This window comes from Vanessa cardui, chromosome Z (genome assembly GCF_905220365.1).
Source record: "Vanessa cardui chromosome Z, ilVanCard2.1, whole genome shotgun sequence".
In the NCBI taxonomy this organism is placed as follows: Eukaryota; Metazoa; Arthropoda; class Insecta; order Lepidoptera; family Nymphalidae; genus Vanessa; species Vanessa cardui.
In genome coordinates this window covers 7,330,837-7,347,419 of record NC_061154.1, presented here as the reverse complement: position 1 = coordinate 7,347,419, position 16,583 = coordinate 7,330,837, and the positions used below count along the sequence as shown (strand labels likewise).

General features: G+C 32.3%; 1 protein-coding gene across 2 annotated transcripts; it reads left to right on the top strand.

Annotated features, from left to right (window-relative positions):
- The first annotated feature begins 2,043 nt into the window (after positions 1–2,043).
- On the top strand, positions 2,044–16,465 carry LOC124543140 (sodium-coupled monocarboxylate transporter 1-like). 2 transcript variants are annotated; one of them, XM_047121208.1, is made up of 13 exons: positions 2,044–2,263; positions 6,476–6,635; positions 8,581–8,698; positions 9,040–9,107; positions 9,859–10,013; positions 10,539–10,679; positions 10,911–11,129; positions 12,539–12,666; positions 13,744–13,886; positions 14,567–14,748; positions 14,978–15,098; positions 15,593–15,736; positions 16,328–16,465. In XM_047121208.1, exons 1-13 carry the CDS (start codon positions 2,082–2,084, stop codon positions 16,385–16,387), a joined length of 1,821 nt encoding a protein of 606 aa, XP_046977164.1. In that variant the 5' UTR covers positions 2,044–2,081; the 3' UTR covers positions 16,388–16,465. The 2 variants fall into 2 exon arrangements, with proteins under 2 accessions (XP_046977164.1, XP_046977165.1); XM_047121209.1 differs by having other exon boundaries at positions 16,331–16,424.
- The last annotated feature ends 118 nt before the right edge of the window (positions 16,466–16,583 follow it).

The window sequence follows — 16,583 nt, the reverse complement described above, 5'->3', positions numbered from 1 at the left end:
AATCAATTCTAGTCATTAAGTAACTAATATATAATAAAACATTCGTAATTTTACAAAAAAAAAAATCGCACATAAGAAATACTTTTATCATATTTTAAACTATCATGTTAAATATTAATTTTATTCATTCGATTAACTAAAATTAAAACATAATTATAATTCTTTTGGAGATAAGCATCTGGCTATATAGATCATATACGTATATATACGGTTCAATGTTTTGATAATGTAAACATTTTTTATGATTTCACTTGTTTTTACAAAGCGTACCCGGATGATATTTTATTAGTATTCCTCATTATTTATAATTAATTTACTATAAATAATTAATAATAAACTAAGTGTCTGTTCATATTAGAAATAACACGGTAGTAAGATGAATTTTAATCCATAATAAATTTTCGTCTTTTTATAAATGTACTTTAAATGTAAGATTTTATTTCGTTATTGAAACATCATTTATTTGGTTGAATTGAATGCGTTTTATGCGAACGATTTTATAATTGTGTCATAGTAATTTCGAGGCTTTTATGAGATCAATAGAGTAGGATTTTAGGCGAGGAAAACTACGAAATTACTATTTCACAATCATTAAACAGTTTCGTATGCGTTTCAATTGTAACTATATGTGTGTTTATAGAATTAACAACTACCAGTGTTTATTAGACGTATTATAATTAATATATACTTTGTCTCTCTTGCAACTTGTCTTAGTAATACGGCAAAATATATTTTATTTAAAATACGTAATTTGTTATTGAGCTAGCGCTCTTACTATTAAACGTTGTATCGCCATAGTACAGTTGCATAATTCTTTGTCTTCTGTTCTCAAACATCAATCTACTGACGTTGAAACTTAAAAATCGCTGCGTAAGTCACCCGGTATACAACGTTTATTGGTAAGGTCGTTAGAAAACTGCTGTTATACTATATTATATCAGCATTTCTAGATTAATCATAATAAAATCATTTACAATATATGTTTACATCATGATTATCATTAGTGTGTAGTTTATAATCATTATCATAAAAATCATATCATTAGATAAAATTTAAAACTTTGCAAATTTGTCACGCGTAACTTCTTCAACACGTTTGAATAAATATTGATATACATAACCGGATATATGTGATGTGTCAGTATTTACGCGGATGTGTTACACTAACATTAAAAGCACGACAAAATTTATTGTCTTTTATTTCTATACAAATATTAAATGATAATAGTCTAATTTACTTATTCCCTTGCTCTAGCGAGGTAGCGACGGTTGATGCACAGTTTGACGCCGCGAACATCAACTTCAGGTTTCTACTCAGAACAGATCTCAATATATATTTATTTTATCACAGGAGTAATTGATTAACAGTCTTATAAGCCAGCTGCCTAGAACACAGCTGGCTTAATAAAAAAAAATTCATATGACAAAAAAAAATAGTAAACCAATAAAAAGTTGAAACTGACTAACATTATCTATGGAAGTTTTGTCTGTGTCCATTCAGTCTCTTATAGAATTGGCCCGCTCCCTGCCGTCTTTTTAGGACAGATAATATAAATTCGATTTTAATATTTATTAGACTCATATTTCCATATCTTTATCGCATAGAAACAGCTTAATTGACGTGGGAGAGAACTTATTTCTTTAGGATTAATCATGGCAATATCGATGCAACGATGATTATTTACTGTACCTATGTTAAGTTCTTTTAATTCAGACATCTAGTAGAGAACGAGATCTCTTAAGTACATGGTTATACAAGAACACATTAATAGTTAATATTTAAGTCTAACTTTCACTGAATATCAAACAATATTTTGTATGTAAAAAAGGATGAATTTCTCCAAGGTTAGTTCGTAGTCAACAATCACCGGCAGAAAGATTAAAGAACGTGTCACGAGTGCAAGACGCAACAGACCGGTAAATAGTCAATTAGTGAACCTCATCCCTCTAATGGTCCCGTCCGAGATCCTTCGGAGGATAAATATAGCAATAGAACTGATTCCAGTACCTCTCGGGTACTATTGACCGAGAAAAATTTATTAAATTGTCGCGTGGCGCTGGACGAACGCGGACGCCTTCAAAATGGCATTGGAATATTTTGATTGGTTGGATTATCTGGTATTCGGACTGATGCTTCTCCTCTCCGCTCTCATTGGAGTTTATTTTGCGTTCTTTGCTGCGAAGAAACAGAATACAACGGCAGAATACCTTATGGGTGGAAAGACGATGGGAGTTTTTCCCATATCAATGTCCTTGATTTCCAGGTATTTGATTCAAATCGTATTATAAGCATTACAATATAAGCAAAGAGTTTTTATGATAAAAAATGCTATATTTTTGAATAATAATTTATTAATAAGACGAAAAGCTGGCGAATTTTATGCGAAAGTGTTCATTCATATGTGCATTTCTTAAATAACAATATGAGAAATAGTTTTCACTTATCACTTTTGTTTTTGAGAATAGGTAACTTAACTGTATTTAAATAGTCTTAAGTATTTAATAAGCAAGTACACTGAATATTTAACTCATAAAATAATATTAATTATATATATTGTGACTGGTAGATTTATGCTTGTGTATACACCAAATATAAGATATTGATTTAAAGATTTTTCAATACAAAACATACATATATCAAACCCAAAATATTAGTCCCATACATTTGATCTTAGAATTAACTTAATCAGTTATTTCCACGCACCCTCATTACTGATTCATACGGAAGTCTTGAATGCAATCACTGAGCGTGGGTATTGTGTAAGGGACCCATTGACTACATGAAATTGTAACTTATTAATGATTGATTATTACTAAATATTCCGGTTTCACTTATTTGTTACCAGTATTTATTGAAGAAACTTGACTTATACAATCAAAGTTATTTACGAGTGTCATATTTGTGATACAATAATAATTATTAATATTAATTATTATTATTGAATAGCTGTGCCCTCGAGCTTATACGCGTTTGAATTTAATAAAAGTATGTATTATTGTGTGTATCTGTCAGTGAAAGTCCCGTTAAAATCGGTCCAGTCTTTTATGAGATTACCCGGAACAAACACACAGAAAGACAGACAAAAATTGTTAAAAATGTTATTTTGGAATATGTACCGTGTATGTATGCATTGAAAAAAAAGAGCGATTTTAATATTACAAACAGACACTCCAATTTTATTATATGTCGTCACTATCGATTACCGTCATCCTTAAAATTTACATTTATGTTATATAATAGGTTGGGGAAAAAGTTTCTTCGTATTTTATATGAAAATTCAAAAAGTTTTTTTTATAGTTTATTTACATTTGACTAAAGTATGTAGGTGCCATTTTGTTCTATAACTTTTTGCTATCCTGTTGGTAGTGACATGATCCCATTGCTGTAAAAATTTTGGGGCTTCTGATCGAAAAACTGCGACAAGTGGTTTTGGCAGTCCTTTCGTGATGTTAACCTGACACTGCCTAAGGAATTCTGCAGAGACCGAAACAGATGAAAATCTGGAGGTGCAAGGTCAGGACTATACGGCGGATGCATTAATACCTCCCAGCCAAACTCTCGTAATTTTTGTTGAGTGGCTAAACATGTGTGAGGTCTAGCGTTGTCATGGTGAAAAACCACACCCCTTCTGTTGATCAATTCTGGCCGCTTTCTCTCAATTTCTTGCTTCAATCTCATCAATTGTTCGCAATACAGTTCTGAATCGATAGTCTTGCCGGGCGGTAACAGCTCATAATGAATTATGCCCTTCCAATCCCACCATACACACAGCATTACCTTGTTGCGAGTTAATCCGGGTTTTGCCACAGTCTGTGAAGTCCGTAACAGGGCGACCAGAGCGAGATGCATCTTTGATATCAAAATTTCCGGCTTGAAAACGCTTAAACCAAACTTACGCTACTCTCACAGATACTGCATTAGGTCCATAAACATCACAAATTTTTTTCGCGGCTTGAGTTGCATTTTTACCTTTTTTATAGTAAAATTTTAAAATGTATCGAATTTCTTCTTTAGATTCACTCATTTTAACAACAACAAAAACAAATGAAAATCACACAAATTCCTAATTTGAATTTGGAAGTGCCTTCTTTAAAAATAAAACTTTTTAATGATACCAAAACCAGCCAGATACAAATGGTATAGCCAATGAGATTTTATTACAAGTTCATACACACTATATGCGAAAATACTTTTTCCCCAATATAATATTATAAGAGTCGAGATGGCCCAGTGATGATGATTGCGGGTTCAAACCCAGGCAAGCACCGCTGATTCATGTGCTTAATTTGTCTTTATAATTCATCTCGTGCTCAGCGGTGAAGGAAAACATCGTGAGGAAACCTGCATGTGACAAATTTCATAGAAATTCGGCCACATGTGTATTCCACCAACCCGCATTGGAACAGCGTGGTGGAATATGTTCCAAACCTTCTCCTCAAAGGGAGAGGAGGCCTTTAGCCCAGCAGTGGGAATTTACGGGCTGTTGTTGTTGTATATATTATGTGTCATGAATATGAAGCATTCCCAAGCGCGAGCAATTCTGATGTAACTTGAAGCAAGTCAATAATCCTGATATGCTTACGCATTAAAATAAATACTGGCATTAATAACATAAACAGTCTTACTTAAAAAAGGCATTAAAGTATACATACATATTAGCAAAATTTGTGCAACAGATTATTCCATTTTAGTACTCACAGTCAATATTTTCTCAGACGTCTACGCACGTTTTGAATGTATAACAACAACAACAATGAATACTGCATTTATTTTTGAAAAATTATAATATCGTTCCCTTTGTAAACTTGTTTATTCATCGGATTAAGTTCAAACATTACATAGAGACGTCCAACTTCCAAGCTGTAAGCAGTAAATAGAAACATTTAAAACAAGATTTTCCTCTGCCTTCTTTCCTTACATAAGCCAATGCACCAACAAACTTGGAAGCCAAGATATTTTGTTTCTTGTGGCGGAGTTACACCAACTACAACTATTAACCGAAATACAACAATATGCACTTATAATAAAACATCTGGTGACCTTTCCAACACAGGCGGACTTGCACGGTATCTAGGATTTCTAGATTAAGAAGCTCAAGGGCGTTGCACCTAAAACTCAGACAATAACTTCGAAACTGCTTGAAGAGTATCTTATCAGCGGATGATGAAGGAAGAAGAATGGTCCTGACGATATTGCTAAAGGTAGAGAACTACTTCGAGACTATAAGAGAGCCACGCCGAAAAAAGTAGCCTTCCTATCTCAGAAACCTGACCAAAGTATCTCCAGGACTGGAGCAAAGCGATTTGTTCTTAAAAATCCAGAGGTAGTTTTGGGGTATCCGGTTTTAAGAACCTCCACTTTTTATCATGATATCGCCTTTTTCTACGACAAATCTATATTACTGGATGTTCTTTTGGTATATCTCTTTCACAGGTGTTTTAAGGCCCGAATTGTAAGAAATATAAGACCTTGTAGAAGAGTTTAACAATTCATAAATATTAAACAAATATTTTGACCTATATATAGAAAACTTTAGCCGGGAAAGAGTTCTGATGGAAACCAACGAGAATATATCATATTTAAAAATAATTGGATCTAGGGAGGAATTGCTCGCATGAAATATCACACTACCTGTCTGTATGGGCAATCAAGTCATGAGAGTTATATTTCATAGGAATTTTTCTAGGAAATATTCTTGCAGAGACAATTCATACATCACAGATAAACTTTATGAACATACAAAATAAACATCGATATTTCTGGTTGATGACATAACATTAGAAGAATGAAATAAAAATATAGTTTCATAAAAGAAATTAATAAATTTAATAATATATTGTATAAAATGGAGGTAAACAGCGGCGAAGAGAGAGAATTATAAAATAAGAGAGCTTTATATGATTAACCCTAACGGCATACGAGTAGGACTCACCCCGAAGGCGCACCAATAGATATTTCAAATCAATAAACATTTCACTACAATAATTATGTATTTACTATAAAATATTATATATTAAACACTTTAAGTGTTCCACTTCACCGAAGCACACTGTCACATCTAGTTTTATGTATATAGACTTGTTTTTGTAAATTAAGAAATCCAAAAAAGTCTTCTCCTAAATCAATGTACATGGATATGTTTCTCATTTAAAATCATTTAAAAGTAAATGCCAATTAGAATCATCATGTCTGAGATATTTAAGATTATCAAAATATAAACTGCCTTTGTGTGATGAACAATTTAAAGACGATCTGCATTTGCTCAGCTTAACTTATTTGGTCCATTAGACCCTAACGCTGTAAAAAATATGTGTGTACCTTGCAACCCTTGGTATATACTCATATCATATTATAAAGTCTTGTGTATCCTTTTCCTATAAAAATTATGTTGCTATTTTACATTTGTCGATTTTACGTCAATTACATTTAGAAAAGTGTAAAGAAGATCTTCTAACTTATGACCTTTTTATTTCAGTTACATATCGGGAATTTCTCTTCTGGGTCTGCCAGCTGAGATGTATACATACGGAACTCAGCTGTGGACGATAGTGTTGTCAGAGTGGATCGTATCAGTAACTATATCTGTGATCTACCTTCCTGTGTTCTACAATCTACAAATCACATCCTCTTATGAGGTAACCTCCTTTTGTCTTATAAATTACTTTCATAAATTTGAAGGGATATTCTTATTTTCATTTAAAAGCAATGCTTTGGTTAACGTTAGTTTCACAATGTTTAAGAGGTCGTAAATGCTTCTTTATTATGATTTTTTAAAATGAATCCAGCTAATTATCTATTTGTGATTTTGTGACCACATAAGGTTACTTATAGAAAAATAAAACAATATAATTTAAATCATGAAATAAAATCTTAAATATTTGGACAAAATAATTCAATTAGCTTTTCAAGTTTAGATTTTCATGAAAAAAAACACTCTCAGAGAAATTGTCGAAATTAATAGTAGATTATTGAATTTTAAATAATTTACAATCATTTTAGACACCGTTACAAGCGATCATAATTGTGGTAGCTTTTTTTAATAAACTTACATCCAAAATGTTTATAATTCTTCAATCGCAGAATTCCAATAAAATTCATCCAAATTCTATTTGCTTGTATTTATCTCTATTGCTTTTATATGTTTGCAGTAGCATTAGAGTACACATTTTCATTTCAAAATTTAATTCGGGGATTTTAAGACGTAACAATATACCTAACAGCAATGCTCTTCCCAGAATAATACGCGATCGTCATTTCTTTCTTAGTCCACTATACAATTAGAAATTGTAAATTAGCAATTAATTAATTAACTTAATGATATAATCCAGATCGATTTCGGCTACGGGGGGTTATGTCATGAGAGACACAGCAAGCTGGATATATTATAGTGCACAAGTCAGTGAGTCAGTCAGTGCACATATATGCTCTTTACTCTCACTCTCACGAACCGGTGGGACGGCAAAACCTACACGATCGCTAAGGGTTTAGACACAGGACCATCAACTTTAGGCGCTTCCTTAAGCACCAATGTATAATCTCATTCATTCCTTATTGAGATTTTTTCATAGACAAACCTAATTACTTTTTATCAACCCGACCCAAAACCATGGGAACTGCGTTATATCTAACCACTAGGCCAACAAGGCATTCAAATGTAATAATAAATGTTTAATTATATTATTTGTTATTTTAAACCAGTAGAAGCAATAAAATCATTTGTATGAACAATAGTTTTGTTGCGAATCGCCTACGTGCCCACATCTAGGTTAATTTTAGACAGGCAATTTTGGAGTCTGGAAACACGATCCCAGCTGATTCATAATACACACTTCACGCTAAGTTGTTAAGTAATAATATGACTCTTTATACAATATTTGAAATATTAAATGTAAACTAATGTGTATTACTTCGAAATAATAACGGATTTGACAAGGCTTTATAAAATTACACCTTAGTCTGATTATATTTCGGTCCAGTAGCAACAGATGTTTTAACTCAATTCCATAGCGAGTCAATTTAAATTACTGGATTCGTTGAGGTAAGAATCGATAGGAAAAAGCGATCGGATTCTAATGAAATACGAACCTTATGAATTCTATAATAAGACTGACTTTAGATTTAGGACTTTCCATTTACAGTCGAAGCTTTAAGTCTTATTAAAGAAGACAAAAATAATAACTTTGAAGCCACTTAAACCAATCATATTAATATTAGTTAATATGAAGCTAAACATAAGTCAATATGACCTATGTTATTTAGTATCATATTGACAGTCAATAAATATATCCCAAATCGATTTTGCTGCACGTACTACATTACTAAAATATATGATAACTCTGGATGATGATCATGTTCAACCTAATATTCTTCTTGACGCTTTGGGAACTTTTCTCAACAAAATGATCTCTGTCTAAGGCAGTAAGCTGCGCTTGTCCACTTTCCTGTTTTTATTTCGTTCGTTTATTCTTTCTATATCATATTGAGAGCATGTATCATGTTAAGTATTAAGTATAAAATAATATATGCCCTCAACATTAGTTAGAAATGCAATAAATAGTGTATTTTTCGTTTTATTTTCAGTATTTACGCTTACGTTTCAATCAACACGTTCGTTTACTTGGATCTATAATATTTATTATCAAAATGTTGCTGTATATACCAATTGTTATATATGTACCTGCCTTAGCATTAAGTCAAGGTATTGTATTATATTTATATAATTACATTGTGTAGCAATAACTGAAAAACACTTTTAATAAAAAGATTCAATATAATGGTCTCGTAGCCATCCAATAACTTTATATGTATTAGTTTTGTATAATGACTTGAATAACTACTAAACATTCCAATTTGATCGGACGATAACTTATGTATTTACAACGCTGTAACTAAGTATAGAAAGTATCTTTATGTATTTTACATAAAAATAAATACGTAATATTACCTACGAATCTTATTAAATATTTTTTTATATTTCATTGTCATATATAAATAGTGGTAATAAATTAAAACTAAATCAAGTTATATGTGTGTTTACAGTGACTGGAATAAATCTTCACATGATAACACCAATCGTAAGCATCGTATGTATCTTCTACACGACGGTGGTAAGTTGAATTCGTACACTGGTAATCATTGCTTATTTCCTTGGACCCTTGATTATACTGACCTTATGTCCTTCAGACTGATTTTTGGCACGACGGGCATTCATAGGGGGAACTAAAAAACTGTGACGCTATTATAGTGCACAATTCAAATTTAATCTCTTATTTGTATCATATAGCCAATCCAAAACGAACAGAAAGAGTTTCTGCGGAATGAGGTTTTATATTATTTTTAAAGGAGTGTAAGCAACTGCATCTCATTGTACGGCTTTTACTAAAAATCCTTAAAAAGATACCCAATAACTTTGAACCCAGAAACTAGGGATCTACTGGCCTTATAAGCTAGCCGTTACGAGACAGGTCTCTTAATAGAATGGGGTCGAGTAAATCATTACCATGTTCAAAATAGATCTATTGTGTTCCGCACTGATACTACATTGAAAGGACCAATAACAACGCGTGAACAATATCATAATGGAATTTTATACATATACTACTACTTATCGAAAGGTACTCTGTTATATGAAAAAATATTATCCGTCTGTTTGTCCAGAATAATCTTTAAAAAATATACTAAAAAAATCTTTGAAATTATACTCAATTTAATTCTTAATAAAAATAGAATTATCATCATCATAATTGTGTACTTGCTGGATAAAGAACTCTCTTAAGAGTTCCGTTACCGCCTCTCAAGAAATAAATAATGTAGTCTAATCATATTTTTATTTCTCTAAATTCGGAAACAATTTTCCAGGGTGGATTGAAAGCAGTAGTGTGGACCGATGCTTTGCAAACTATATTTATGTACTTCGGTGTGATATTTGTACTGATTTATGGAACTTGTCGACTCGGAGGTATTGGAGAAGTCATACGAATAAATCAAGAAGGAGATCGACTGGACTTTTTTATGCAAGTTTATCTTTTTGTTATTTATTTAATAAAATAGGCTCTTATATTTATAAGTGGTTACAATAAGCCATTGTCATATTTATTTAATCAAATAATATCTCCAATGCGCCCTTAGAGAGTTAAGTCATTATGTGGTTGGGCTTTGTGCAAGCCCGCTTGAATAGGTTATTACCTACTTGTACAACAAATCCAATACAATTTCTACCAAAGCAAGACCTGGTATTAATAGGTTTCAGCTGGGTAAATGTGCCAGTGTAAATACAGGCGCAAGGGACATAAAATCTTAGTTGAAAAGATGGCGTGTTGGCTACGTAAGAATAGTTAATATTTCTTACAGTATCAATATCAGTTTACATTTTCCAAAATAAAAACGAGTCATATAAAGCAAAATATAAAGAAAAACGATTATGATTAGTGTTCTATTATCAGCCCATGTAATGAATCGCATAAGATATAAAAGACTATTACAAATGTGTGTCAATATTGATATAACAATGTATAGTTTAAATATTAAAATGATTATAGAATGGATATGGATCCAACAATTCGTCACACGTTTTGGACAACCGTCTTTGGGAACTACTTCAGTTGGCTGGCGTCGTGTTCAGTCAACCAAGCTATGATACAGCGCTGCCTTGCCCTCTCCTCTCTCAGAAAAGCGAGAGTGTAAGTTCAACATAAATTTATTATCTATTTTCAAAATACCAATCTAAGCAACAACAAAAACAATCAAGTAAATGTAGTGGTAAGGAAATGCATCCTTACCATAATGTTAAGCTTGAAACACAAAAGTATTTTAAAAGCTGATGTACGAATTGAAATCCAGCTCCTCTAAATCTGTTATCAATCTTTAACATTATATAATTAAATAAATTAATTAACATAATAAATATCCAGAACAATCTTCATAATGGCTGCGGGGATATTCGTCATCGTTTCGCTCTGCTGTTACACCGGTCTTGTAATCTACGCGACGTTTTCAAAATGCGATCCACTCAGCATTGGAGCTATAAAGAAGAGTGACCAGCTCCTGCCATACTTCGTGATGACGATAACTGGTTCTATTCCTGCTTTGCCCGGAATTTTTATGAGTGGAGTCTTCAGTGCTGCTTTAAGGTACAGTCCTGGTTATATATTAAATTATATATGAAGGCACCAAGATCGCCCATAGGTTAGAACGCATGTATCTTAGCCGATAATCGCTGGTCCAAAGCCAGGCAATCATAGATGGATATTCATGTGCTTAATTTATCTTAAGGAAAACATCATGATAAAAGCTGCATCTGTCTAATTTCAACGAAGTGATGTAATCTCTAATTGATTAGCGTAGTGTAAAGTGCTCCTACCTCAAAAAGGAAAAGCAGACCTTTACTTACTTGTCTTTAGTTACTGTCTTGGTTATTTGCTTTTACACCTTTCATGTATGTAGTTGCCTTGCTTTTAAAACTACACGAATTGTTAACTGATCGAATGTGTCAACTTAGTAATTTCTGATGATATTGCTCGTTGTTTTCTATCAGGATATTTATAAAAGATGCATCGTTACATAATCTTTTAATTAATTAGTGATGTTTTATAAAAATTATGTGTTTTAAAATTTAATAAAAAGTCGAGTAATTAAATAGTAAATTTACTCCGTTTTTAATTAAAAATCGGATGCATTCGTTTTTCTAGTTTAATTATATTTAAACAAAAAAAACACACTATAACAAAACCGTATATATATATATATATATGTCATAAAGTATATAAAGTTTAATGTATAAAAATTATTTCTTTAAAATACTTCAATCTTTATAAAATATTAAAGCTTACGCTGAAGTGGTACAATAATTAGTAAAGTGAAGTAACAGCCTGTAAATTTCCCACGGCTAGGATAAGACCTCCTCTTCCATTAAGGAGAGGGTTTAGAACATATTCCACCACGCTGTTCCAATGCGGGTTGGTGGAATGCACATGGCAGGTGGCAGAATTTCGATGAAATTAGACACATGCAAGTTTCCTCAGGATGTTTTTACCGCCGAGCACGAGATAAATTATAAACACAAATTAAGCACATATGTATATATAGTGGTGCTTGCCTGGGTTTGAACCACCAATCATCGGTTAAGATGCACGCGTTCTAACCACTGACCCATCTCACCTCTCAGCTGCAGCAGTTTTGGAAATATTTGCCTACATCAACTAACACACTAGTACTCTTCTCTACAATCAAATTTGAATGTCTGTTAGTAATATTAAAATAACCACTTTTTATAAAAATGCATGTACGTATATATCTAGACGGTACATATAATAAAATAACATTCATTATAATTTTTGTCTGTCTCTCTATTTGTTCCGACGAATCTCTGGAATGGCAGATGAAGGAACACGTAACTTAGAACAAAGTAGCAAGAAAAATACTTATATATAGATTGATTTTTTTCAATATATAATGTACTGATAGAATTACACTAAATAATTACTGAGTGGACCGTATCAGGATAGTAACGCAAAAACTCTCTGTTTCTATAAATTTCCAGTTCAATGTCAACGGGCTTGAATTCAATGTGTGGTGTTATATTTGAGGACCTGATCAGGCCAGCGTACAACAAGCCCATATCGGAGAGAACTGCCAGCTTCATCATGAAAGTCATTGTAGTGATAATTGGTATGTATTAGATAGACTTTATTAATGATATAATATTATATAATATTTATAATTACAATAAGAATATATTGTCATATTCATTTGATATATCTTTTACTCGGCGGCGACGGAAAGTATCATAATGAATCTGGTTAGGAGCCAATGGATTTCTACATAAATACTATGTCACCGTCAAATTGCGTTTGATGATTTTTATGATATAGTTAGGCGATAAAGCAAGTGGGCCACCTCATGGTAAGTTATCGCTTGGTGGTGAAGACGTTATTTCCCTTGGCGCCTGTAGTTGCACTGACTCACATCTTTCAAACCGAAACACAACATACTATTTGAGTAACTGCTGCTTGGCGGTAGAATATCTGATGAGTGAGTGGTATAGTGGCTAGCATAAACCCCTACCACCAAGCAAAATTTAATCGAAAAAAAACTTTTTTTTACCTAAAGAGGAAACAGCCATAGTAAAGTATTGGAACATCAGTTTATACAAGTATGCCCTTTTCTTACTATCAAGTACTATTAAGAGTAAACTCTTGGCATTAACACTGAAAGGAATATACCGTTACCACAGACGATGTAAAGTAGCTTGACAATAGGTAATAAGGTTAATCAAATGAATAATCAGTTATTTTTAGACTGTGTTATAAATTAGCCAGTTCAAGTGCAATTCTCTTAGCCATTATGGCTATAATGAGATGCTATAATGAAACAATTTGCAAACATAAATGTGGTATTACGCTAAGTAATATGATACTATATAATAGAAAATTTAACGTTACGTTTTGTTATTAGTATAAAGTAGTACAGTTATACGGACTAAACAGCTGTTATAAGAAACGGAGTGGCCAATAATAATATAACAAATAAAAAGTGAGTGCTTTACAAGCATTTTTTTATTTAAATATATTTAATCACAATTTACAAACATAATTGAAGCCGCTGATAAAGAACAATACCAATAATAAGGTTAAATTCGTAGACGTTTAATAGGATAATTTTTATTATAACATAAGACTAGTATTATGCATATGTAGCAAATACTAGTAAAAGTTTGTACTTGTTAAATGTATCCTTGCTTTTAAGGTGGTATTTGCGTCGCCCTCGTCTTCCTGGTGGAACACATGGGAGCTCTCATCCAAGCTGGCAAAAGTTTGGCTGGAATAACAGCAGGCAGCCTGCTCGGATTGTTTACAATGGGACTATTTTTGCCGTGGATTAATGCTACCGTGAGTTAGATAGTAATTTCATTTTTCTATAAATGTTGGGCTTACTTTCGTTTGTCTTCAAATTAATAGATATAAATTGTCCAGTTGTTAAATTTTAATTTTAGACAGTTAGAATTAATTAAAAGGAACGAAACACAGAAGGAACCTCAAACTATTATCATAATCAGGAAATGAGATAAATTTAGTACACATTTCTTAAGCTATTAATACTTAATAGAATTTCATATCATGAACATAACTACCAAAAAGTCATTACTCAAATATATTACTCTTGTCAAATAAAATAGAACAATAAATTTACCAACTCAGGTATAGTACCACACAACTTAGATGTAGCATCGGCAAAATTCGTAAAACCGATCACATCCGAAGTAAGTACGATATCCCAAACTATCAATATTTATTTCTTATGCGAATATGAACTTTACACAAACGTAAAAACTTGGAATATCGTATGACCTAATATATTCGTCAATTTGACACGTCGATTTACATGCACTTGCTTTCTCGGATTGAACCTCGGGACGAATAGCGTCGAATAACGCGATAGGGAGCTATTTCTATTGGTTGTGTAAATCGGCAGTAATCGGTTTTATTGAATTTGCCAATGCTACATCTAAGTTGTGTCGTACTATAAATTTATTTACTTTTTCATTTTATATCGTTGCTATTTTATTCAGGGCGCATTAGTCGGTGGTATTACCTCGACAATTCTGGTTGGCTGGATATCATTGGGCACTCAAGCGGCCATGTTGCGGGGAGAGATCGTAGTAGCGGCAAAACCAGTGGATGTGTCTGGTTGCGCCGCAAATTACACGTTTCATGCTTCCCCTACACCAGAGACTACTGTAGAATTTGACAGGTACTTTTAGTGTTTATTTTATATAAGAAGATGTGACACATTCATTACAGAGAAGTAATGAAATTATCACATCTTCTTTGCGAGAGCGAATTTGTTGTTTTCTAATGGAACACATTTTTAGGAATACAAAAAATTACGTAGTTTACGTAACACGTGGGATTTTTTATACAATTTTAGCTCTTTGCTTCTTATTCTTAGAACTTACTTTTGATTAAATGTTTTTTTCCAGGTCTGGAACTTTCTTCATGTACAGGTTAAGCTACTTGTACTATACATTTGTAGGAATGGTGGTGTGCACCGTAACTGGTGCTCTTGTGTCATACTTCACTCAGCCTAACGATTCTTCAATGGTAATTGATTACACATCTATCTCTGCCTATCTATCGTTACGAGAGTATTTTACTTTAAGTTTGGTTCGTTCTCATTAGTCACGTTAAGAGAAGGCGAAGAATTATTTGCCGAATAATTTGATACAATTTGTTTTCTATTAATAAATATTGTCAAGTAAAGTAAATTAAAATATGTATCCAACTAAAATTTTATTTCAAAAAAGAAGTATGTTTGGGCCTGTTGTTAACCGGTAAAACATCTTCAATATCAGAATGTATTTCACAGCTGTTCTAGCTTAATTTATGTCAATTGTTTTTCTAAATTAACAGTATAATATCAGTGAGATTATCCTAGTGGATACAAGATTTGCATTTATTACTCATATCGGTACGGAAAACATCTCGTAAATATCTGTTTAACATCTCATTTGTAGGTATATTCGTATATCATTAGTATTAATTCACGTCGTGGAATAAGTACCAAAATCCCGTTTACAAAGGCAACAAAATTACAGGTCCACCGTGACCTCCTGACTCCAGTGATCCATCGCTGGCTGCCACCACAGAATATCCACTGCCAGAGACCGCGCCTCACACAGCATGACATCGATCTGCACGCGAGGGAATTGGAACTATTACATCTTCGTACAGCATATTTGGTAAATAAAATAAACTAACAGATACCACGCGATGTGGCTAAGTAATCTGTTGAATTTTATTTTATGATAAGATTAAGATAAAAAGCTTTTTAAAATAATTTCGGACTCAGCAGTGAAGAAAAAACACTATGAGGAAAACAGCATGTGTAATGTCAATGAAATACTGTCAAATGCCTACTTGCCCACAAACACGCATTTGTGTAGCTTGTTCTCAGAAGTGCAGTGGGAAATTTAATAGTTGTTACTATTTTTACTGCGTCATTGTCTATGATTCAATTTCTAAAAGCAGCTATTTATGTCTAATTTGATATGAACCCGTAGAATTCTTTCATTTCTGCTATTGTCTATGATTACTTTATTATATTTACGTGTTACTTTATTACTTCTAATCATTCCTCAGTTAAAAATAGAATGCAATCTTAAGTTTATGTTACTACAAATATTGAACAAATTAATTAATACTACATATGTTTATTATATATTATTAAGGCGAGCTTAGGTATTTATTTCTTCTTGGATATAATTAAAAGGGTCTCATTCTTTTCAATATATGATTTTATTGTTGTTAATATGAATACGTTTTCTTTTCAGAAGGATGACAACAGTATTGATAGCGAGCTCCTATCTCCAAGAAATAACATTTATAGTTGATTGATTTTTATTATTATTATTCCTGGTATGTTCAAATATTACATATTTATAATTTCGTAATAAAAATAAATGTTTTTTGAATGAAAGAATGTCTTTAATTTATTTGTTTAAAAGAGGTAATAATCATTTTATATGTAGGTATATTAATCATTTCAGTGACATACTGGCTGTCAATAACTCAAGCACCGGTTAGGAA